The 23,676-nt window shown below is 43.5% G+C and overlaps 1 protein-coding gene across 9 annotated transcripts in view; it reads left to right on the forward strand.

Annotated features, from left to right (window-relative positions):
• Positions 1 to 23,676, forward strand: part of LOC140457835 (suppressor of tumorigenicity 7 protein homolog) — a 208,248-nt gene that overhangs the window by 179,039 nt on the left and 5,533 nt on the right. For 2 of the 9 annotated variants that reach the window (XM_072551499.1, XM_072551507.1), the window contains exons 14-16: positions 6,004 to 6,096; positions 12,541 to 12,680; positions 22,831 to 23,376. In XM_072551499.1, coding sequence (XP_072407600.1) covers positions 6,004 to 6,096; positions 12,541 to 12,680; positions 22,831 to 22,950 — 353 coding nt within the window. In that variant the 3' untranslated portion in view covers positions 22,951 to 23,376. Of the gene's footprint in view, positions 1 to 6,003; positions 6,097 to 12,540; positions 12,681 to 22,830; positions 23,377 to 23,676 lie in introns of those variants that run through there. The other 7 variants (XM_072551504.1, XM_072551501.1, XM_072551503.1 and 4 more) reach the window with 5 other exon arrangements.

The raw sequence follows: 23,676 nt of genomic DNA on the forward strand, positions 1-23,676 counted from the left end.
AGCCAAGTATTTTGTGAGCTGGATGTGCATTGGCTGGAAACTGATGAAGGTTTAAAATAACGATTAAGTCAAATAGAAGCAATTTACAGGAAGGATTGTCCAATGGGTGCTTACTTGGATAGATTTTGAAAGAAGTCATTCCTGACAGGAATATATCATGGGCTTTAACAGACTGAATGAAAGATTGCAGAAATTCAATTTGGGAATTTCCTATTCAATACTTGTTAAATATTCAATTTAAGTGTTGGAGTGAGCTAACATATCACATGTGAATAGGCTTCAAGTCTTAATGGACATTTGATTCTCTGAAAAACACTCATTTGGATCAAATATCTGCTGCTTTTAACTTTCCAACAACATTGATGGCATAAACGGGCATTTTGTGATGGAACAAAGGATGGAGGACTTGATGATTGGGACCTTTCAAGATCATTCAGATAATGGAGAGCAGGTGTCAGTACAACAGGTAAACTTACAAACAGAACGAATGAGGATGAAGACTGTTAGCATGGCTAAGTACCACAGCAACAACAGGATTAGGGTAGCAATAGTATAGACAAATGAGTCCCAGAAATGTCTGGGGAACTGTGAACAGGTGCTTCAGAAATGAAACAAAATGTCATTTATGATGAACTACCCAAAAGTGGAACAGCAAGACTTTTGAAGCAATGCAAGATGCACAGAATTCAGAAGTCATGGATGATATTAAGGATCAATCTGAAGGAACTGCACTGAAAACAAGAGGCTTGAGTCTGGTAATGAGTGATTTTCTCACTGATTCATTACCTGTGTCATATTGGATAGTGTTTGCATCTTGACAGTATATGGGAATAGATTAGTTAAAATGTTATTTTGACTCATTCAGTAACAAAGATCGAGGTAACATTTTAGAGCACAAAAGCTTGACTTGCTTCAGGGTTACAGATTACAACACTCAGATGTCACTAAAAACAATGGTGATTCTATGCAAAGGCATTTCGTTAGTGTTGAGACACTTGAGATAATCTAACTGCACAGCACATCTTCCATGAAAAAGCTGAAACAAAATTAGATAGAGACCGTGCCAAATGTGGACTATGAACAATTGTTGTAGGTAAGTGTGCAGTTTATCTAATAAATGCATGATGGCATCATTTTAAAAATACAGGCATTTTAAAGCAAAACATCCAATAAATGTTAATGACATTGGATGATAAGAATTAGAAAGGGAAAAGCAAAATGTCTTATAGTCATGCAGACAATTTGTTCACCTTTCATATCAAAGGTTACAATTACGTACACAAGACTCATTGAAGAAGTAACTGAAAAATATGGTCTATGTAATAAATATTCAAGGACACCTCAAAGACCAAATGTAAATCTTCCATGGGCATGGGACTTTAAGTTATTAATCTATATTTTGGTTGGAGACTTCAATGTCCATAATCAAGGGTGGCTTGGTAGAAGCAATGTTCACATAGTTGGCTGAATCATAGAGTCATAGAGATGTACAGCACAGAAACAGACACTTTTGTCTAACTCGTCCATGCCGACTAGATATCCTAACCCAATCTAATCCCATGCAAGACTGAATCTGTGACACATAGAGAGGGAAAAGCTACTGACCTCATTCTTAACAACCCATCTGTCCCAGGTGCATCTGTCCATAACAGTGTTGGTAGGAGTAACCACTGCACAATCCTAATGAAAATAAAATACCATTTTCACTGGGGAACTCTATTGTGTTCTGTGGCACCATCACGGTACTATAAATGGGATGAGCTTTTGGACACATCTAGTACTGAGGACCAGGGCATCCACCATCAGCAGGTCACAGAATCTGGCCTGGCATATCCTCCATTCTACCATTCCCATCAAGCCTGGTTCAACAAAGAGGGCAGGCATGCATTTCAGAAACAGCATCATGGATACCTAAAAGTTGGGTAACAACCTGGTGAAGTTAAAGCATAGGACTACTTGCGTGGCAAACAATGGGAGCAATGTGCAATGGACTGAATTAGGTGATCCCATAACCAACAGATCAGGGCTAAGCTCTGTAGTCCTGCCACATCCAGCGTTGGCTGGTGACAGGCAATTAAAGAACTAACATAAGGAGAAGCTCCAAAATATCCCAAATGTAAATTTTGAGGGAGGCCAGCATTTCAGTGCAAATGACGAGGCTGAAGTATTTGCAAGCAGAAGTGTTGGGTGTAGGATCTAGCTCAGCGTCCTCCTACAGTCCCCAAAATCACAAATGCCAGTCTTCTGTCAATTTGATTCACACCATGTGATTTTAAAAATGGCTGAAAACAGTAGATACCTCAAAGGCGGTGGGCTCTGCACAACTGAAGACGTTTTCCAGAATTAGCTGCATTTTTTAGCCAAGTACATCAATAATTGTGGCATTACCTAGTTATGGCCTTTTCACAAAAACAGAACAAATCCAACCTGGCCAACGACCACCCATCGATCTAGTGTCATTTATCAGCCAGGTCATGAGAGGGGCCATCGGCAGTGTTATCTAGCAGCACGTGCTCAGGATTAACCTGTTCCTTGATAATCAGTTTGAGTTCCAGCAAAGTTACTCAGCTACTGACATCATCAAAGTCTTAATCCAAACATGGATAAAAGATCTGAACTTTTATCCATGATGTAAGAGAAAGTACCGTTCACGTCAAGGCAGTTTTTAACTGAGTGTGGCATTAAGGAGCACTAGCAAAACTGAATTGAATGTGATTCAGGAGGAAAGCTCCCCACTGGTTGGAATTATACTTTGGACAAAGGACGTTGGTTGTGGTTGTTGGATGTCAATCATCTCAGCACCAGGACATTTCTGCAGGAGTCCCTCAGAGTAGTGTCTCAGGCCCAACCATCTTCAGCTGCCACATCAATGACCTTCCCTCCAGCAGGTCAGAAGTGGGGATCTTTATCAATGCTTTCATAATATTCAGCACCATTTGTGACTTCTCAGATACTGAAACAGACCATTTCCTGGATAACATCGAGGCTTGAGTTAATAATTTGTATATATCACTCACGCCATAAGTGCCAGACAATGTACATCTCCAACAAGAGAGAATCTGACAATCGGTCTTTGACATTCAATGGTGTTACCATCATTGAATCATCCATTATCAACATCTTGGGAGTTATCATTGACCATGAACTGAACTGGACCAGCTATATAATTACTGTGGCTACAAGAGCAGGTCAAAGGCTAGGAGTAACATGCCTCCTGCCTCCCCCGTGCCTACGCACCATCTAAAAGGTTATGTGTCAGGACGGTGATGGAATACATTTGCCTGGATGAGTGCAACTCCAGCATAAAGAAACGCTGCACTCATCCAGGACAAAGTTGCACACTTGATTGGCACCCCATTCAACAGCTTCAACACTTTACTCACACAACACCATATCTTGAATATCTGCCCTTTGCTGTGTGCACTTGTGTCTTTTTACTAATTCCTTCAGTTAAAGATCTTTAATAGCTGCTGGCTTGTTCAGTTTTGCAACTTATGATTGCATCTTTCATTTCAGATTTACTGCTCTTAACTTTCACAAGTGGTTAGATTATTGAGATAAAGTGGTGCTTTCCTTGTAGCATTCAATGAAGCAAAGCTTCCCTAAATGCTGATGTGGATATAGCCTGACAGTGGCTGAAAATAGACTCAGTTTTGCCAGTCTCTTGAAGTCAGAGCTTTTAGTGCCTTTTACTATAAAAGCCTCGTGGTAAAGATACTGTAGCAGTTCCCCTGTTCGCCACTTGGTGGCATTGTAAATTGTGTCATGGTTTTAAATATCAATGGTCAGATTGTTAACGAAAATCATTGAAGGGAATAATCCTTGGTCAACATTTATTTTTAACAAAAATATGTTTTAGTGCAGAGAGATTAATTTGCTTTCCAAGAAATTCTTGCTTGAGTAACATTTCTGAGCATCAATCAATGCAGTTCACCACAATTGCTTTGCTCAATATTATGAGCAACAGTTATTTTAATTTGCCATCAACCGAATCAGCCTTAAGCCAAGGATGGTTACAAAGCTAGATTGCTTATATACACAATCCTTCTTAAGTAATCTACATTCACTGTCTAAACAAGGGCAAGACTCATTGGCAGTAACTAAATGCTAGCACATCATTATGGGTGTGCCATAAGAGTCATAGTCATAGAGATGTATAGCACAGAAAGAGACCCTTTGGTCCAATGCATCCATACTGACCAGATATCCCAACCTAATCTAGTCCCATTTGCTAGCAGTTGGCTCATGCCCTGATAAACCCTTCCTATTCATATACCTATCCAGATGCCTTTTAAATGCTGTAATTGTACTAACCTCTACCACTTCCTCTGGCAACTCATTCCAGACCCATAACACCCTCTGAATGAAACATTGTCCTTTAGATCCCTTTTAAATTTTTCCCCTCTTACCATAAATCTATGCCCTCTAGTTCTGGACTCCCCCAAACCAGGGAAAAGACTTTGTCTATTTACTCTATCTATGCCCCTCATGATTTTATAAATCTTAATAAAGCCACCCCTCAGCCTCCAATGCTAAAGGGAAAACAGCCCCAGCCTATAGTTCAAATCCTCCAACCCTGACCACATCCTTGTAAATCTTTTCCAAAAGTGGCCTAACCAATGTCCTGTACAGCCGCAACATGACCTCCTCACTCCTATACTCAATGTTCTGATCAATAAAGGTAAACATACCATACACCTCCTTCACTATTCTATCTACCTATGACTCCACTTTCAAGAATCTATGAACCTGCATTCCAAGATCTCTTTGTTCAGCAACACTCCCCAGGATCTTACCATTAAGTGTAGAAGTCCTGTCCTGATTTGCCTTTCCAAAATGCATCACCTCACATTTATCTAAATTAAACTCCGTCTGCCACTCCTCAGCCAGTTGGCCCATCTGATCAAGATTACTTTAGACTCTGTGGTAATCTTCTTCGCTATCCACTACACCTCCAATTTTGGCATCATTTGCAAACCTACTAACTATACCTCCTATATTCTCATCTAAATCATTTATATAAATTACAAAAAGTAGTTGTCCCAGCATCGATTCATGTGGCACACCACTGGTTACAGACTTCCAGTCTGAAAAGCAACCCTCCACCACCACCCTCTGTCTTCTACCTTTGAGCCAGTTCTGTATCCAAATGGCTAGTTCTCCCTGTATTGCATGTGATCTAACCTTGTTAATCAGTCTCCCATGAGGAACCTTAATGGAGTGCAGCAGTTCAAGAAGACAGCTCACCACCATCTTCTTAAGGGAAATTAGTGGTGGACAATAAATTAACACTCAAATCCCAGTGAGGATGGACAATAAAAGCTAACCTAGAGATTGACGTCCTCAAGCCAATGAATAAAATGAATTAAAAATAATCTCAGCAGCTGATCCCATTTTAGTCAAATATGGACAGACCTGAAATAACACCAAAACAGGGTTCCTTTGTCACTTCAGTCCAGCTGTAACTTTGTGATGAGTTCAATTCCTATCTGCCATGAAAGTACAGTAACTTCTCACAACTCAATGAATTTTAATAGTGAGACAGACAGTCAAGACCCATTCCTCAGTGTAATCCTTTCAAGATCCACTTCTTATAATTTTCTTTTCAAAATGTCAACTTTGAAAATATTTCATGTTTGTTGCAACAAATACACTCTATTTCAAAAGTACAGTTACCCTGAGCTCTTGAGTTCAAAATAAATCATCATCAATTTATTAGATTTAAATGGGTGATCAGCTGTGAATTTGTTTAAATGTTTCCATTGAGTGCCTGCAGTTCAATTCACAGGTTAAAGTGTGGACAACATGCCATTTTCTTTTAAATATCCCACATACTTTCCTCCTTTCGAAGCATTTGGTATTTCAAATAATTTACCAGTTACTCACTGGCTAGGAGTTATAGATACTTACTTATAGAGAAAATGGGGATTTTAAAAAAACTGTGTTCTTTTAACTTTTGCAATGTGTCATTAGAAATAATGGACTAAAACATTTTTTCCTCAGCTTTTCGAATGATCCCATATCCCCTGGAAAAAGGTCATCTTTTTTATCCATATCCAATTTGCACAGAGACCGCAGACAGAGAGTTGCTGCCATGTAAGTTAATTAAAGAAACCATATTTATATCCTGTTTTGTAACTGTAATTCCCCCAAGCAGTTAACATTCTATCGCTAATTTCCTTAACATAACTGTTCATGATCTTTAAGATATCTGTGGATTATCCTTTGTCCTACTAACCAAAGCTCTAACTCCTCAATATTTTCTTTATACATATAACTCGTCACCAATTATAACATTCTAGTGAGTTCCTATTGTATTTGTTCAATTGCTTTCATAACATTCTCTCAATGGAAGTTCAGATTTGCACAAGATAGTCCCAACGATGACCCAACCTAAGGTCATACATGTACCTTCTTGGATTTGCATTCTGTGCCTCTAGTGTCAAAATCAAGGATGTTTGTTTGCCTTAAGTCTTTATCTACATAGGTTGACTTTAATGTCATGTGTCAAGATTAGAGTGGTGCTGGAAAAGCACAGCAGGTCAGGCAACATCCGAGGAGCAGGAAAAATCGATGTTTTGGGGCAAACGCCCTTCATCAGGAATGAGGTTGTGAGTCTCTGGGATGGAGAGATAAATGGGAGGGGGATGGGATTGGGGAGAAGGTAGCTGAGAGTGCAATAGTTGGTTGGAGGCAGGGGTGAAGGTGATAGGCCAGAGAGGAGGGTGGAGCGGATAGGTGGGAAGAAAGATTGACCAGTGCGGATGGGTCATGAGGATGGTGCTGAGCTGGAAGGTTGGAACCTGGGGTAAGGTGAGGGGAGGGGAAATGAGGAAACTGGTGAAGTCCACATTGATGCCCTGGGGTTGAAGTGTTCTGAGGTAGAAGATGAGGCGTTTTTCCTCCAGATGTTGGGTGGTGAGGGAGTGACGATAGAGGAGGCCCAGGACCTGCATGTCCTCGGCAGAGTGGGAGGGGAAGTTGAAATGTTTGGCCACAGGGAGGTGGGGTTAATTGGTGTGGGTGTCATGGAGATGTTCCCTAAAGCGCTCTGCGAGAAGGTGTCCAAGTCTCCCCAGTGTAGAGGAGACCGCATCGGGAACAACGGGTACAATAAAAGACATTGGTGGATGTGCAGGTGAAACTTTGATGGATGTGGAAGGCTCCTCTGGGGCCTTGGACAGAGGTGGCGGAGAGGTGTGGGTGCAGATTTAGCAATTCCTGTGGTTGCAGGGGAGGGTGGGTTGTTGGGGGAGCATGGACTTGACCAGGTAGTCACAGAGGAAACGGTCTTTGCGGAAAGCGGCTAAGGGTGGGGAAGGAAATATATCCCTGGTGGTGGGGTCCCTTTGGAGGTGGTGGAAATGTCGGCGGATGATGCGATTTATGCAGAGGTTGGTGGGGTGGAAGGTGAGGACCATGGGGTTCTGTTCTTGTTGCAGTTGGAGTGGTGGGGTTCAGGGGGCAGAGGTGCGGATCATGGATGAGATGCGTTGGAGGGCATCTTTATTCAGGTAAGGGAAATTATGGTCTTTAATTAAGGAGGCCATCTGGTGTGTTCTGTGGTGGAACTGGTCCTCCTGGGAGCAGAAGCAGTGGAAGCGGAGGAATTGGGAATACAGGATAGCATTTTTGCAAGAGGTAGGGTGAGACGAGGTGTAATCCAGGTAGCTGTGGAAGTTGGTGAATTTGTAAAAAATGTCAGTGTTAAATCAGTCATTGTTGATGGAGATGGAGAAGTTGGAAGGGGAGGGAGGTGTCAGAGATGGTCCAGGTGAATTTAAGGTTGGGGTGGAATGTGTTGGTGAAGTTGATGAAATGTTTAACCTCCTCGCGGGAGCATGAGATGCCATCAATGCAGTCATCAATGTAGCGGAGGAAAAGGAGGGGAGTGGTGCCGGTGTAACTACGGAAGATGGACCATTCTACGTAGCCGACGAAGAGACAGGCAGAGCTGGGGCCCATGCGGAAGGCCATGGCTACCCCTTTCATCTGGAGTAAGTATGAGGATTCGAAGGAGAAATTGTTGAGGGTGAGGACCAGTTCAACCAAATGCATGAGTGTCAGTGGAGGGGTACTGGTGGGGACTTCGGGAGAGGAAGAAGTAGAGAGCTTGGAGGTCCTGGTCATTGCTAATGGAGGTGTAGTGGGACTGGATGTCCATGGTGAAAATGAGGCGTTGGGGTCCGGGGAAACGGAAGTCTTGGAGGAGGTGGAGGGTGTGGGTAGTATCTCGAACATATGTGGGGAGTTCCTGGACTAGGGGGGAATAGGACAATAGCGAGGTAGGTGGAGATGAATTCAGTGGGGCAGGAGCAGGCTGAGATGATGGATCGGCCGGAGTAGTCGGGCTTGTGGATCTTGGGTAGGAGGTTGGATCAGGCAGTGCGGGGTTCTGGGACTATGTGGTTGGAAGCTGTGGGTGGGAGATCCCCAGAAGTGATGAGGTTTGTGTATAGTCTGGGAGATGAAGGTTTGGTGATGGGGGGGTTGAGTTCATGGTTGAGGGGACAGTAGGAGTAGGTGCCTTCGAGTTGGCGCCTGGCTTCAGCGGTGTAGAAGTCAGTGCGCCAAACTACCACTGCACCCCCTTTGTCCGCTGGTTTGGTGGTGAGGTTGGGGTTGGAGCAGAGGGAGTGGTGGGTTGCACGTTGTGAGAGTGAGAGGTTGGAGTGGGGGAGGGGGGTGTGGAAAGGTTGAGGCGGTCAATGTCTTGGCGGCAGTTGGAAATAAAGAGGTCGAGGGCAGGTAATAGATCGGCACAGGGTGTCCAGGTGTGTTGGAAGTGGGCAGAGGGGTCCTTGGAGGGTGGGTGGGAGTCTTGATGAAAAAGGTAAGCTTGGAGGCGGAGGCAGTGGAGGGAGAATTCGACATCATGACAAGTATTGAATTTGTTGATACATGAACAGAGGGGGATTAAGGTAAGGCCTTTGCTGAGGACCGATCATTCGTAGGGAGGTCTGGGGGATGGTGTAAACTCTTCAGGGCTGGGACCTGGTATGGGTATGGAACTAGGAGTGGGGTTGGAGACTGTAATTGGAGTGGGCTTGCTGGTAGGGGGAATGGGGGTGAAGTCATTTACAGAAGTGGTGTTCCCCTCGGAGTTCTGGGGGGTCTCTTCCAATGTGGACTTCACCATTTTCCTTACCTCCCCTCCCCCCACCTTACCCCAGTTCCAACCTTCCAGATCAGCACCGTCCTTATGACCAGTCCCACCTTTCAATCTTCCTTCCTACCTATCCACTCCAACCTCCTCTCTTCCTTCTCCCACCTTCACCCCCACCTCCATCCACCAATTGCACTCTCAGATGCCTTCCCCCTTCCCCCCCCCCCCCCCCCCCCAGCCCCACCCCATCCCACTTATCTTTCCACCCCTGTGGCTCCCAGCCTCATTCCTGGTGAAGGTCTTTTGCCAGAAATGTTGACTTTTCCTGCTCCTCGGATGCTGCCTGACCTGCTGTGCTTTTCCAGCACCACTAGTATTGACTCTAATCTCCAGCATCTGCAGTACCCACTCCTGCCTTTAATGTCATGTGTGCCTACACGTCAAGTTTACTTTGGCTTTTAAGTCCACATAAAATTTTAAGATTTTGTATTTCCTTCCCCTGTTTTGTTTATACTTTGTACAGTCGATGGGGTATTGAATACAAGAGTTGGCAGGTCATGTTAAAGTTGTATAAGACTTTGGTTTGACCATACTTGTAATACTGCATACAGTTCTGGTTTTTACATGACCAAAAGGATGTGGATGCTCTTGGACAGGATGCAGAGGAGGTTCACCAGGATGTTGCCCGGTATAGAGGGTGCCAATTATGAAGAGAGGTTGAGTAGATTAGGATTATTTTCTTTAGAAAGATGGAGGTTGAAGAGGGACCTGATTGAGGTCTACAAAATCATGAGAGGTATCGATAGGTTGGATAGCAAGAAACCTTTTTCCCAGAGTGGGGAACTCGATTACTGGGGGTCATGAGTTCAAAGTGAGAGGGGAAAAGTTTAAGGGAGATTTGCGTGGGAAATTCTTTATGCAATGGGTAGTGGGTGCCTGGAACGCATTACCAATGTAGGTGATAGAGGCAGGCACAATAGTGTCATTTAAGATGTATCTAGACAGATGTGTGAATGGGCAAGGAGCAGAGGGATACAGATCCTTAGAAAATAGGCAAAAGGTTTAGATAGAGGATCTGGATGAGTGCAGGCTTGGAGGGCCAAAGGGCCTGTTCTTCTGCTGTAATTTTCTTTGTTTTTTGTCTCATAGCTTCTGCATTTTTTTGTACCAGTCACCTCTCTAATCATTCACTATTCATGTCCACCTGTAGTCTTTCAATATCCTCATCAAATATTCCCATTTTTCCTTAATTTATTTTGGGCCATTTATCCATCACCTCTTTTCACAAAGCTAAAACATCTCCCTATCCAGTAGCTATCAAAATGAGATAAATACTTGAAAGGGAGAAAATTGCAGGACAATAGGGAAAAAGCATGGCAGTACAACTAGTTGAATAGTTCAAAGAGCTAGAGTAGGCACGTGGGCAGAATGGCCGCCTCCTGCATTCTATGTTCTCCCAATGCATTAGGTTTCAAATCTTTGCCTCCTTCTCTGAATTCTGCATGGCTTTGTTCCAACCTCTCCTGCAGTTTCCTTCAGCTCCACTCAACAATGTAAGGCTCCAAATCTGGCTTTTCATACATTCCTTATCCCTCCATCCCATCATTTGGGGCAGAATATGGATGCCCAGTAACATCTCACACTTGCAATTCATTCCTAATCTGCTCTGCCTCTTCCTGTTTAAAATTAAATCAAAGTCATCCTGTCAACCTAGTCTGATAATCATGCCCTTGATTTTTCCTGTACCTTTATGAAAGTGCCTTTAGACACTCTGTAAATGAAAGGTGCTAAATGCTAGAAGATGCCACCACCATCTTCGTCACTAGGTATCTGCACCGAGCAACATCTCAGCACCATAGCTTCCACCATGTTCCAAAGTCTCTCTTCATTGCTTCATCATTCCACCTTATTTTTAGATTAGATTAGATTACTTACAGTGTGGAAACAGGCCCTTTGGCCCAACAAGTCCACACCAACCCGCCGAAGCGCAACCCACCCATACCCCTTACCGAACACTACGGGCAATTTACCATGGCCAATTCACCTAACCTGCACATCTTTGGACTGTGGGAGGAAACCGGAGCACCCGGAGGAAACCCACGCAGACACTGGGAGAATGTGCAAACTTCACACAGTCAGTCGCCTGAGGCGGGAATTGAACCCGGGTCTCTGGCGCTGGGAGGCAGCAGTGCTAACCACTGTGCCACCGTGCCGCCCTTATCATTTCACTTCATCTTTTTACCAGCCAGAGCATATGGGATCAGCAGTAAATCCAGCATTTATTGCCCATCATTAATTGCTGTTGAAAATATGCTGATCCAGTCCCATCTTGAGTCAAACTGAGTGGCTAAGTCAGCCATTTCAGGGGCATTTAAGAGTCAACTGTATTTGTGGTGGTAGCTTATGTTTCCAGACTTGAATTACTAGTCCAGCAATACAACTGCTAAACCATTCAGGACATTGGTGAGGTCACTTTAGGAATACAGTTCTGATCAACCTGCTACAGGAAAGATGTTATTAGACTGGAAAGAGTGCAGAGAGAATTCACCAGGATTTTGGGGGGGGGGGGGTTGAGATTTAAGGAGAGATGGATAGGCTGGGACTATTTTCCATACTTGAGCTGAGAAAATTGAGTGGTGACCTTATAGGGCTTTATAAAATCATGAGAGGCATAGTTAAGGTGAATTGTCAGGGTCTTTTCCCTAAGGTAGGTGAATCCAAAATTAAAGAGCATAGACTTGAGGTGAGAGGGTGGCATTTATGTGGAATGAACTGCCAGAGGAAATGGTAGATGTGGGTACAATTGCAACATTTAAAAACATTTGGACAGGTAAATGAATAGGAAAGGTTTGGGGGATATGGGCCAAAAACAGACAAATGAGACTATTTTAGTTTGAGAAACCTGGTCGGCATGAGTTGGACCGAAGGGCCTGTTTCCATGTTGTATGACTCTATGAATCTTCCATACCCTCATTAACATCCCTTTTTGAATGTGATTAGTACAGTAATCCTGATCTTTTCCTTTTGAATTGTATTTGATTCATGGTCTGGATCCAAAGGCGATAATTTATTTATCTCTTTATTTAAAAAGACTAATTTAAAACAGGAAGGATTCAGATGAAGTCATACTGATAAAACATTAACTTTGTTTCTTTCTTCACAGATGCTGAGTTTCTCCAGCCCTTTCTGTTTATATTTAATGATTCTACAACAGTATGCTGCATGTGAAAATATTTAGTAAATATGTATTTTTATATCCATCATCCTTTCTGTCTTTCTCTCTGTTTCTGTCTTGTTACATTTTTATTTCTGACTTTCTTTGTTCCTTCGTGTTTCCCATTGTTCCTGAGTACTTGTTTGTTTTTGTCTCATTTCATTTTATTTCTGTCTGTTTCTTTCTTTCTGCCTATCTGATACCATGTGTTCATATCCAGCGTTTCATGAAGTTTCAGTGTATCCCAAGAAGGAGCTTCCATTCTTCATCCTCTTCACAGCCGGCCTGTGCTCTTTCACTGCCATGTTGGCTCTTCTCACACATCAGTTTCCAGAACTCATGGGAGTCTTTGCAAAAGCCGTAAGTATCTTTTCAAGTCGGTTATGATGCTCGTACACTGAGCTCCTGAACTGCTTAAGACTGTTATCCTTGTGTTTGTGCAGTTGTTCTTTTCATATTGTAAAACTAGGTGTAAAAGTAGGTCCATCAGCTCCCCAAACTTGACTCTGCTGTCTGGGAACAAAGACTGTAGTGCTGGAAAAGCACAGCTGGTCAGGCAGCATCCGAGGAGCAGGAGATTGGACATTTCAAGCATAAGCTCTTCATCATTCCTGATGAAGAGTTTATGCCCAAAACATCGACTGTGCTGCTCCTTGGAAGCTGCCTGACCAGTTGTGCTTTTCCAGCACCACACACTTTGACTCTGATCTCCAGCATCAGCCTCACTTTGTCTGGGAAGTCATTTTTGCCTATTTTTCTAAGATTACTTTGGGAACACAGTGCAGGATTGTATTTGTTATTTTGATTGCCTTTTCCTATTCTATTGAAATAAAGAAACAGCGTATTATATATATATTGCATTTTTCATTAACTCAGGGTTCTACAAAACAGTTATGAACTAACAAAGTGGTTTGAAGTCTAATCTCTGTTGTATGGTAGGCAAATGCCCTAACCAAATTGTGAACACAAACACCAATTGAAATAAATATGTAATATATTCTTAGCTGTTGTTGATGGTCAGGCCACCCAAAGCCCTACCCTAACCCTTCAACACTCCTCAAACCTTTAATCAACTCTACTGCCATTGACCCAAGCTTAACCTCCTCACAGATAAGCCAACCACTTTGCTGTATGCCTCTTTTGTCATTCCCTGAAGGACCCATCATCGCTGTCACTTTTCAGTGGTAACCTAACTACCCCATTACTCTCCTTTCCTGATCTTTTCACCCTGGGGCCTAATCTGGCCAATATCTTTCCCATTTCCCTCTCCTCTGGTGATGCTGACTCTGTGGATTCTGTGAGAGGATCCTATCCCCCTTGCTTTACCCTCCAGAATATCTGTCCACTCATAAGGCCCTTCCCTTCCCATCCCTGAAGTTAGTGTGGATGATTGGATACTTCTGGTTATACCTTCCATAAATTGCCTTGCTAAACCAGAGCACTAACAATGTGGATGTTATTATCAAATTATACTTTTGACTGCCTTACTGCGGTCTGGAGCATCAGCCACTTTGAGAATCTCACCTTCTTCTACTAATGATTTGAAAATCCATCTTGCTAAGCATGCTCTCCCTCCTCTGTGAGTTCACTGCTCTCCTGTAAATTCTCACTGTATAAATTCCCCCACCTACATACACAACCATCCTATTGACCTCAATATCTTACATAGCTTCTCAATTCCCATTCTGATCTTGCAAGACCCTGATTTTAAAGTTCTGATTTATTACTTTCCATTCCCTTACCTACTTCCTTCCTCTAGACCGACAACCCTCTGAGATCTCTGCACTTTCTCAATTCTGGGCTCATGACCAGTTTGAATACATTGATGAGGGCAGAGCGATAGCTGTGATCTATACAGACATCAGTAAGGCGTTTGACAAGGCTCCCCATGGGAGACTGATTAGCAAGGTTAGATATCATGGAATACAGGGAGAACTAGCCATTTGGATACAGAACTGGCTCAAAGGTAGAAGACAGAGGGTGGTGGTGGAGGGTAGTTTTTTCAGACTGGAGGCCTGTGACCAGTGGAGTGCCACAAGGATCGGTGCTGGGCCCTCTACTTTTTGTCATTTACATAAATGATTTGGATGCGAGCATAAGAGGTACAGTTAGTAAGTTTGCAGATGACACCAAAATTGGAGGTGTAGTGGACAGCGAAGAGGGTTACCTCAGATTACAACAGGATCTTGACCAGATGGGCCAATGGGCTGAGAAGTGGCAGATGGAGTTTAATTCAGATAAATGTGAGTTGCTGTATTTTGGGAAAGCAAATCTTGGCAGGACTTATATACTTAATGGTAAGGTCCTAGGGAGTGTTGCTGAACAGAGACCTTGGAGTGCAGGTTCATAGCTCCTTGAAAGTGGAGTCGCAGGTAGATAGGATAGTGAAGGCGGTGTTTGGTATGTTTTCCTTTATTGGTCAGAGTATTGAGTACAGGAGGTCATGTTGTGGCTGTACAGGACATTGGTTAAGCCACTGTTGGAATATTGCATGCAATTCTGGTCTCCTTCCTATTGGAAAGATGTTGTGAAACTTGAAAGGGTTCAGAAAAGATTTACAAGGATGTTGCCAGGGTTGGAGGATTTGAGCTATAGGGAGAGGCTGAACAGGCTGGGGCTGTTTTCCCTGGAGCGTCAAAAGCTGAGGGGTGACCTTATAGAGGTTTACAAAATTATGAGGGGCATGGATAGGATAAATAGACAAAGTCTTTTCCCTGGAGTTGGGAGTACAGAACTAGAGGGCATAGGTTTAAGGTGAGAGAGGAAAGATATAAAAGGGGCAAATTTTTCACACACAGGGTGGTACATGTATGGAATGAGCTGCCAGAGGATGTGGTGGAGGCTGGTACAATTGCAACATTTAAAAGGCATTTGGATGGGTATATGAATAGGAAGGGTTTGGAGGGATATGGGCCGGGTGCTGGCAGGTGGGACATCTGGTCGGCATGGACGGGTTGGACCGAAGGGTCTGTTTCCATGCTGTACATCTCTATGACTCTAATTAAAACATAGCTCCCTCCACTTTATGTTTTGGAATTCCAGCCCAAATCCTCTTTGCCTTCATATGTACCTTTAAAACACTCCAGAAGTGTACCTCTTTGACCAAGCTTTAACTCATCTGTTCTAATCTCAGTGTTGCTTTAATAAAGTTCAGTAATGCACTTTGAGCCATTTTATTACATTAAATGCATCATTTAAATGCAGATTGTTGTAGATGCTGTTGTTGTGAACTTCCTTGCTTTTCACATTTTGCTGCATTTACTTATAGACAGTTACGATTCAGAAGGAATCCATTCAGCCTATCACCTCCACATTGGTGAATAAAGATCTGCCCACATCAATTCCAATTTCCAGCTTTTGGCCCTTAACCCTGAAGGCTATGGCAATGCAAGTGAATATCTCAATATTGTTTAAATGTTGCAAAACTTTCTAACTCAACTACCTTTTCAGGGAGTCTCCTACCACCCTCTGAGTAAAATAAGTCTCCTCAACTGTCCTTTTAGCTGTCTACCTAATGCCTTTAATCTATATGTCCTCTGGTTATTGACCCCACTACTTATGAAAAGGTGCCTTCCTGTCCACCTGTCTATTTCTCTCACAGCTTCATACATCTCTATCCCCTCTCAACCTTCACTGCTCCACAGAAAACAAATATAATCTATCCAATCTTTCCTCACAGCTCAGACCTCCAGCCCAGGCAGCATCCTAGTAAATCTCCTCTGCACCTTTGCTAATCTAGTCCCATCCTTCCTATACTGCAGTGACCAGAATTAGATTAGATTACTTACAGTGTGGAAACAGGCCCTTCGGCCCAACAAGTCCACACCGCCCCGCCGAAGCGCAACCCACCCATACCCCTACATCTACCCATTACCTAACACTACGGGCAATTTAACATGGCCAATTCACCTGGCCTGCACATCTTTGGACTGTGGGAGGAAACCGGAGCACCCGGAGGAAACCCACACAGAAACGGGGAGAATGTGCAAACTCCACACAGTCAGTCGCCTGAGGCGGGAATTGAACCTGGGTCTCTGGCGCTGTGAGGCAGCAGTGCTAACCACTGTGCCACCATGCCGCCCCACAAATTGTATGTAGTACTCCAGTTCTGGCCTAAGCATAATACACTTCCAGCATAATCTCCCTGCTGTGGTATTTTTGCCTTGGCTAATACATATCCCAGATGCCTTCTCAACCACCTTATCTACCTGCTGTGCTCCCTTCAGTTTCTGATCTTTCTCTGATCTCCAGTCTGTTCCAGGGTCCTACCATTCATAGTGTGCAGTCTTTGTGGCCTGTTTGCCCTCCCCAGGTGCTTTACCTCATACTTTTCAGGGCTCAGTTCCATTTGTCATTGCTCTGCTCAGCTGACCAGTCCGTTGATTTCCTCTTGCAGTTTATGACTTTCCTCTTCACAATTTAAGTTTTTAATGTACATCACAAACAGCAAAGGTTTCCCAGCACTGGAGCCCTGAGGAGCTCTACTAGAAACAGACCTCCAGTCACAGAAACATCCCTCTAGCCCACCCTCTGTTTCCTGCTTCTCAGTCAATTTTGGATCCAACATCCTACTTCGCCTGGAGTTCCATGGATTCTTACTTTCTTGACCAGTCTTCCATGAGGAACTTAATCAAAAGCTTGTGAAAGTCTTTGTAGACCACACCAAGTGCATAAGGAGTTCCTACCCCCTGGACAGGGAAGCCCGGGTTCAAGACCCAACTGCTCCAGATGTGTAACAACGTCCCTGAGCAGGTTGATTAGGAAACTAGGGTACATTACCCTCATTACAGTCCCAAAAGATTTGATAAAACTTGTTAGTTACAACCCTTCCTGAACAAATCCATGCTGATTATGATTTTTGAGAAGATTTTTAGCTCTGGTTGAGGTTCAGTTTGTAAGTTTGCTCACTGAGATGGAAGGTTTCGGCAGCACAGTGGCTCAGTGGTTAGCACTGCTGCCTCACAGTACCAGGGACCCGGGTTCAATTCCAATCTCGAGTGACTGTGTGGAGTTTGCACGTTCTCCCCGTGTCTGCGTGGGTTTCCTCTGGGTGCTTTGGTTTCCTCCCACTGTCCAAAGATGTGCAGGCTCGGTGAATTGGTCATGCTTAATTGCCCATAGTGTTCAGGGATGTGTAGGTTAGGTGCATTAGCCAGGCATAAATGTAAAGTAATAGGGTAGGAGAATGGGTCTGGGTGGGTTAATCTTTGAAGGGTCGGTGTGGACTTGTTGAATTGAAGGACCTGTTTCCACACTGTAGGGATTCTAGGTTTGGGATTTTCGAGAAGATTTGCCAGCTCAGTGAGCAAGCGTGCAACCTGAACCTCAACATGAGCTACAAGTCTTCTCAAAACTCACAAACCTGCCAGCTCATTGAGCAAACTTACAACCATGCTCATTATCCCTGATTAATCCATGTCTTTCCAAGTATAGATATATTCTGAACCACCAAAATTGGACTGAGTGACCTGTAATTCCCTGGTCTATCCCTTCCTCCCTTTTTTATTAACGGAACAATGTTAACAGTCTGTGATGTAGGCATATCGTATGAGCCACAGAACCTTGAGCTGATACATCCATCATAGTGGGCTAGGTTTAAGGTCTTACACCAGCCGTTGTTACTTCAGAGTTCAAACCAAATTAAAACAATTGCACTCAGTCTCTGTCAGATGTTCCCAGCTTTCACAGACCCTTGCCCTGCACCTCTCAGTTCTCACAGAGAGGCTGCAACAATTTTCAAGCCTCAAATAAGGGTCAAAGTGGGAAAAGGTTTGGGAAGCACTGAGTTAGATCAAGTCTCTGAAGTGGATCTCCCAGAGGAGTGTATATTTGCAGAGAGTCCTGGCTGAATTTATGTTGTATGTGGTTCTCAAGGATTTTCTTAGCTTCTATGAATGGAAGTAAAAGTTTTTTTTAAACTTGTTTTTCTGCACTTTTTTTGTAAAATCAGGTTAGAGGTTTTCTTTGCTTGAATAAGGTAAATGTTCTACACGTTGCTTTGTCAACTCAAAGAAATGGAGAATTGAGTTTTCTTTGAATCTTGCATCACAAAAGGTGCATAATTATTCAGAATGCAGAAGATTTTAAAATGAAAACTTATAATTCAGACAATCTTCAATTCAACCTTCTGTGCAAATACAAAGAATATTTTAAGAGTTGACAGTCTTTAAGCTAAATTTCCTGAATGGATCTTTTGGCAATGCAGTTTAAAAAAATAGTCAACTTCTCAACATCGCAGTTGAAAATATGCATGTATAAACTATTTCAGGATCAGGAACTCTACTCACTGGAGTTTAGAAGAATGAGAGGGGGGCACAGTGGCTCAGTGTACTTCTGCCTCACAGCACCATGGTCCCAGGTTCAATTCCAGCCTCTGGCGACTGTCTGTGTGGAGTTTGCACATTATCCCCGTGTCTGCGTGGGTTTCCTCTGGGTTTCCTCCCACAGTCCAAAAATGTGCAGGTCAGGTGAATTGGCCACGCTAAATTGCCCATAGTGTTAGGTGCATGAGTCAGAGGGAAATGGGTCTGGGTGGGTTACTTTTTGGAGGGTCGGTGTGGACTGGTTGGGCCAAAGGGCTTGTTTCCACACTGTAGGGAATCTAATTTCATCAAAACAGGTAGGATTCTTAAGGAGCTTGACAGGGTAAATGCTGAGAGGATGTTTCCCCTCTTGGGAATATCTAGGACCAGAGGACATCGTTTCAGAATAAAGGGATGCCAATTTAAGACTGTGAGATGAGGAAGAATTTTCCTCTCTGAGAATTGAGGGTCTTTGAAACTCCTTGCCACAGAGGGCTGTGCGAGCTGAGTGCTTGTACATATTTAAGGCTAAGATAGGTAGATTTTTGATCAGTCAGAGAATCAAGGGTTGTGGAGAAAGGGCAGGAAAGTGGATGTGAGGAATGTTGGATCAACCATGAGCCACCATGACCCTATTGAATGATGGGGCAGGCTCGAGGGGCTGAATGGCCTACTCCTGTTTGAATTTGTGATGGTCCTGTAATCCATGATTCTGTGCATAATACTTATTAGGGATCATTGAATATTCTTGCACAAATGCATAAAGAAACATATGTAGTGGTATTTTAAAACTGGAATGGTCTTTTAGTATTTTAACATTTTTGTATGGGGCAGATTTTTACAGCACCCCACCAGCAGGATTGCAGGCGGGCTCTACAAAACTCTGAGAACAATTTGTACACTGCATACCTAGCGCCATCCTCACTAGGATTATACAGGTGCCAGGTGAGCCCCCTTTTGCCTTTTCACTCCTGATCTACATCAAACCGTCCACCCGTAGTCCACTCAACATTCACCATAAGACCATAAGACATAGGAGTGGAAGTAAGGCCATTCGGCCCATCGAGTCCACTCCGCCATTCAATCATGGCTGATGCGCATTTCAGCTCCACTTACCAGCGTTCTCCCCGTAGCCCTTAATTCCTCTAGACAACAAGAACCTATCAATCTCTGCCTTGAAGACATTTAGCGTCCCGGCTTCCACTGCACTCCGTGGCAATGAATTCCACAGGCCCACCACTCTCTGGCTGAAGAAATGTCTCCGCATTTCTGTTCTGAAATGACCCCCTCTAATTCTAAGGCTGTGTCCACGGGTCCTAGTCTCCTCGTCTAACGGAAACAATTTCCTAGTATCCACCTTTTCCAAGCCATGTATTATTTTGTACGTCTCTATTAAGTCTCCCCTTAATCTTCTAAACTCCAACGAATACAATCCCAGTATCCTCAGCCATTCCTCATATGCTAGACCTGTCATTCCAGGGATCATCCGTGTGAATCTCCGCTGGACACGTTCCAGTGCCAGTATGTCCTTCCTGAGGTGTGGGGACCAAAACTGGACACAGTACTCCAAATGGGGCCTAACCAGAGCTTTATAAAGTCTTAGTAGTACATCTCAGCTTTTATATTCCAACCCTCTTGAGATAAGAGACAATATTGCATTCGCTTTCTTAATCACGGACTCAACCTGCATGTTCATATTCCTACTCATTGTTTTGTCTTGATCACACAAGAGCCCCGGACTCTCCTCTATCTAGCTCCTGGCTTCTGTGCTAGGACTACTTACACCCCCAGTAAGTGGCCACTCCTTGCAGAGTTGTACAACACAGAAACAGACCCTTATGTCCAACTCATCCATGCCAACAGATATCTCAACCTAATCTAGTCCCATTTGCCAGCACTTGGCCCATATCCCTCTAAACCCTTCCTATTCATGTACCCATCCAGTTGCCTTTTAAATGGTGCAATTCTAGCAGCCTCCAGAGAAGCCAGCCAATCAAATGGTCAGCAACTCTGAAAGGTGGGACATCCTCTGTAGTTAGGGATTGGAGGCAGCTCCAGTTTTTCACCCTCCTTGATCTTAAATGTGGGGCTGATTGGGAACTTGCACAAAATTCTTTCGGACTTTTTTGGTGGTGTGACAGAGAACACCGCCCATCAAATGCTGCTCAAGGTTTTCTTTAGCAATAGCAAACTAAAATCCCACAATGTCTCAGACTATTTCGAGATCCCAGCAATACGGAAATCCATGTTTTAATAATTTGGTTATGGAACAAGAACAAAACCAGCCAGCATTGATGGCCAGTGTAATGGCTCACTTAGTTGAGTTATGACTTCAGGTAAACATTGCAAATTTGAATGGTACGTGGTTCCTGGATCTTCAGTTTATTGCCCAGAGAGATGCAGGCATTCACAATCGGCCCATTTAATAGAGAAACAAACTTGCATTTTTGAGACTGGGTGAGCAGAGCGGGGAAGAAAATTGACTTTTCATTCCGTGACAGTCAGCAACAGTGTTGCAATAATAACAGTTCGGAACATAGTTAAGTTGAGTGCTTACACCACATTTCCTGTTTAAGAGAGAGTTTTAAAAAGATTAGAAAAACAATTGCACTTGAAGCATTGCAAAGAGCCGCTGGATCATTCAGCTCTTCAATTTTAATAATGTCAGCATATCGTATGAGCCACAGAACCTTGAGCTGACAAATTTATTTTCGACAATCCTCAGCCTCAGGTAACAGCTGTGCTCTGATGTCAAAGTTTTGTCAAAATCTGAACCCAGGTCACAACATGAAAGTCTGTGACCTTAACGCACTGAGCCACCTGAGCCCTGTTGCATAGTTTCTGACTTTCTTGTCCGGAGTAGTGCGTGTCCATTGTGTTACTCAATAAGTCTAATGATAGAAGTTCCCTTGACTCCAAAGTGATGATGTTTGTGTGTGGGTGCCTAAAGGACCCCTGTGACTACTGTAGACATATCAAAGTCGCAATTCTTTGATCTTTCTCTGACCCTTACCTTGGCTGATAGCACAGGTCCCAGTAGAACTAAACTGTGTCAAGCACAAATACCTCTTTTGAGTTAGACAGGTAAGATCTGATTTGGCAGCAGTGTGACTGAAGTAGTAGTTTACATTGACAGGTACTGAAAGATGGCTATGACTCACCACTACTGCTGGTATACTGCAATCTGGCAGTTTTGTAGTATACAAAGTGAGAAAGTGACTGCTTGAGAAATGGGATAGCTGTGTCATAGAAATCATTACACAATTTATATAATATATATTATTAAATTCAATTATTTAAATTCAATGAAGTTTTTTCACCTGGTCGTACTGATGATTTAATACCTTTTCTGATCAGTGGCATAAGAACATAGAATGGGCAAACAATTTGGGATTACTTTTGAGTCCTTGAGGTGCAAGACCTTTTTGATCTTATCCTTATCTTTCTGATCAATTTTGCTAAGAAAGGAACAAGGTTTTGTTAGGTCACCCATATCTGCAAAAGATGTTGGACTGAAACAGTACATAAATCACCTGATTTGCACCAAAATGGGTCTACTTAATTGTTACTTTCTCATTTTTGTTTTTTTTACATGAAGGTAGCCTTATTAAAATCCTAACGTAAAGGGGCTGTTGGAAAGATCAATGAAACTCAGATCAAAGGATTTTCTCCTGTGTGCCATGGTCGTCCTTAGTCTGTGGTGTGAGCTTTGATTCGTAACCGCAAAACTGTTTAAAGACTCAATAATACAAACTAGTTATTCTAGCTCTTTGTATACCTGCTAGGTCCCAACTAATATCATGGGATATATGCCCACGGATGTGGTGGTACCAGATAAGGCCAGTTTTTGCAACTCTTTCTTTCATAGTTTTTAACTATCCAAATTCAGGACATGACTAAAGATGGTAAGATGCCACATTCAAGTGACTATTAACTCTTAATGCCAGCTTTTCAAATGCCCTTAGTGTTCCCTCATTTGAAACAATGAAATTCATTTTAAATCTCTGCCCACTGGAAGTGGATGTTTAAAATAGATTTGGAAGTATAGGGCTGAATCTTGTCATGTTTTGGCAAAGTCCCGTTACTTCACTCAGAGTTGGTCTCCCCAAGGCCTAGTGAGTTTCTCGCGCCATCATCCAGAACTCAGTCATGAACTATCTACCATGCTCCTCTGATACCCCTCTTATCTGATGATTACCAATTCCCAGACAAACTGCAGGCGGAAGTACTCATCATCGCTGAACACCATCTTTGAAATGCAGTTGTACCCACTCAGCCCAGGGCTGCCCTGCACAGTTTATGACATTTGTCCTGAACATGACCGATAAGAGGAAATTGGCACCCACTTTGTGGACAATCCACAGGGAGGATGGGGTGGTGCAGAGAAGAGTGTCCTCTTCCCACTGGACCCATCACTGAAGGCCATACCACCAGACCAAGCCTGGTACGAGGTCCCACATGGGTCAATGCAATCCCAACCATCTGGAGAACTGCCCAGGGTTGCAGGAAGAAGCTCAGTGAAATTCTTCACAGGGTAAGTGCCACCATCTTCTCTCTGCTCCTTTGGATTTACTCTTTCTCCGCGATCCCGTCAAGCCCCGTGCTCTACCACTTTGACTATTTCATGCAACATCTTTGTCCCCTCGCGCTCACCCACCTCATTCCCCCTGCATGTTACTAAACTGGATGGTGTCTACACTGTTGTCTTATTCACTCAGGGCACCTCACCAGCTCTCCCCTCCTGCACCAGTACTAACAGCTGGGCCAAACTCACTCAATCCCTCCCTTTTCTTATTAAAGGTTAAAACAGCCTATTACAGAACCTATTACAGTGGCATGCCTGACGTGTCTCCCCTCAACCCCCATAAGGAGACAATCCTGGCCCTCGCCAGGGAAGACTAGGGCAGCTCCTGTGGGGATGTGGAAACCACCATGTGGCAGCAGTGAAGTAAGATGTGTTGCTCATTGTCATATGACCTTCCCATTACCCCCACTATGCCTTTCATACTAACATACTACAATGTCCCATTTCTTGGTCACTGCATTCTTTCTTT

Source organism: Chiloscyllium punctatum, chromosome 32 (assembly GCF_047496795.1).
Source record: "Chiloscyllium punctatum isolate Juve2018m chromosome 32, sChiPun1.3, whole genome shotgun sequence".
NCBI classification, from domain to species: Eukaryota; Metazoa; Chordata; class Chondrichthyes; order Orectolobiformes; family Hemiscylliidae; genus Chiloscyllium; species Chiloscyllium punctatum.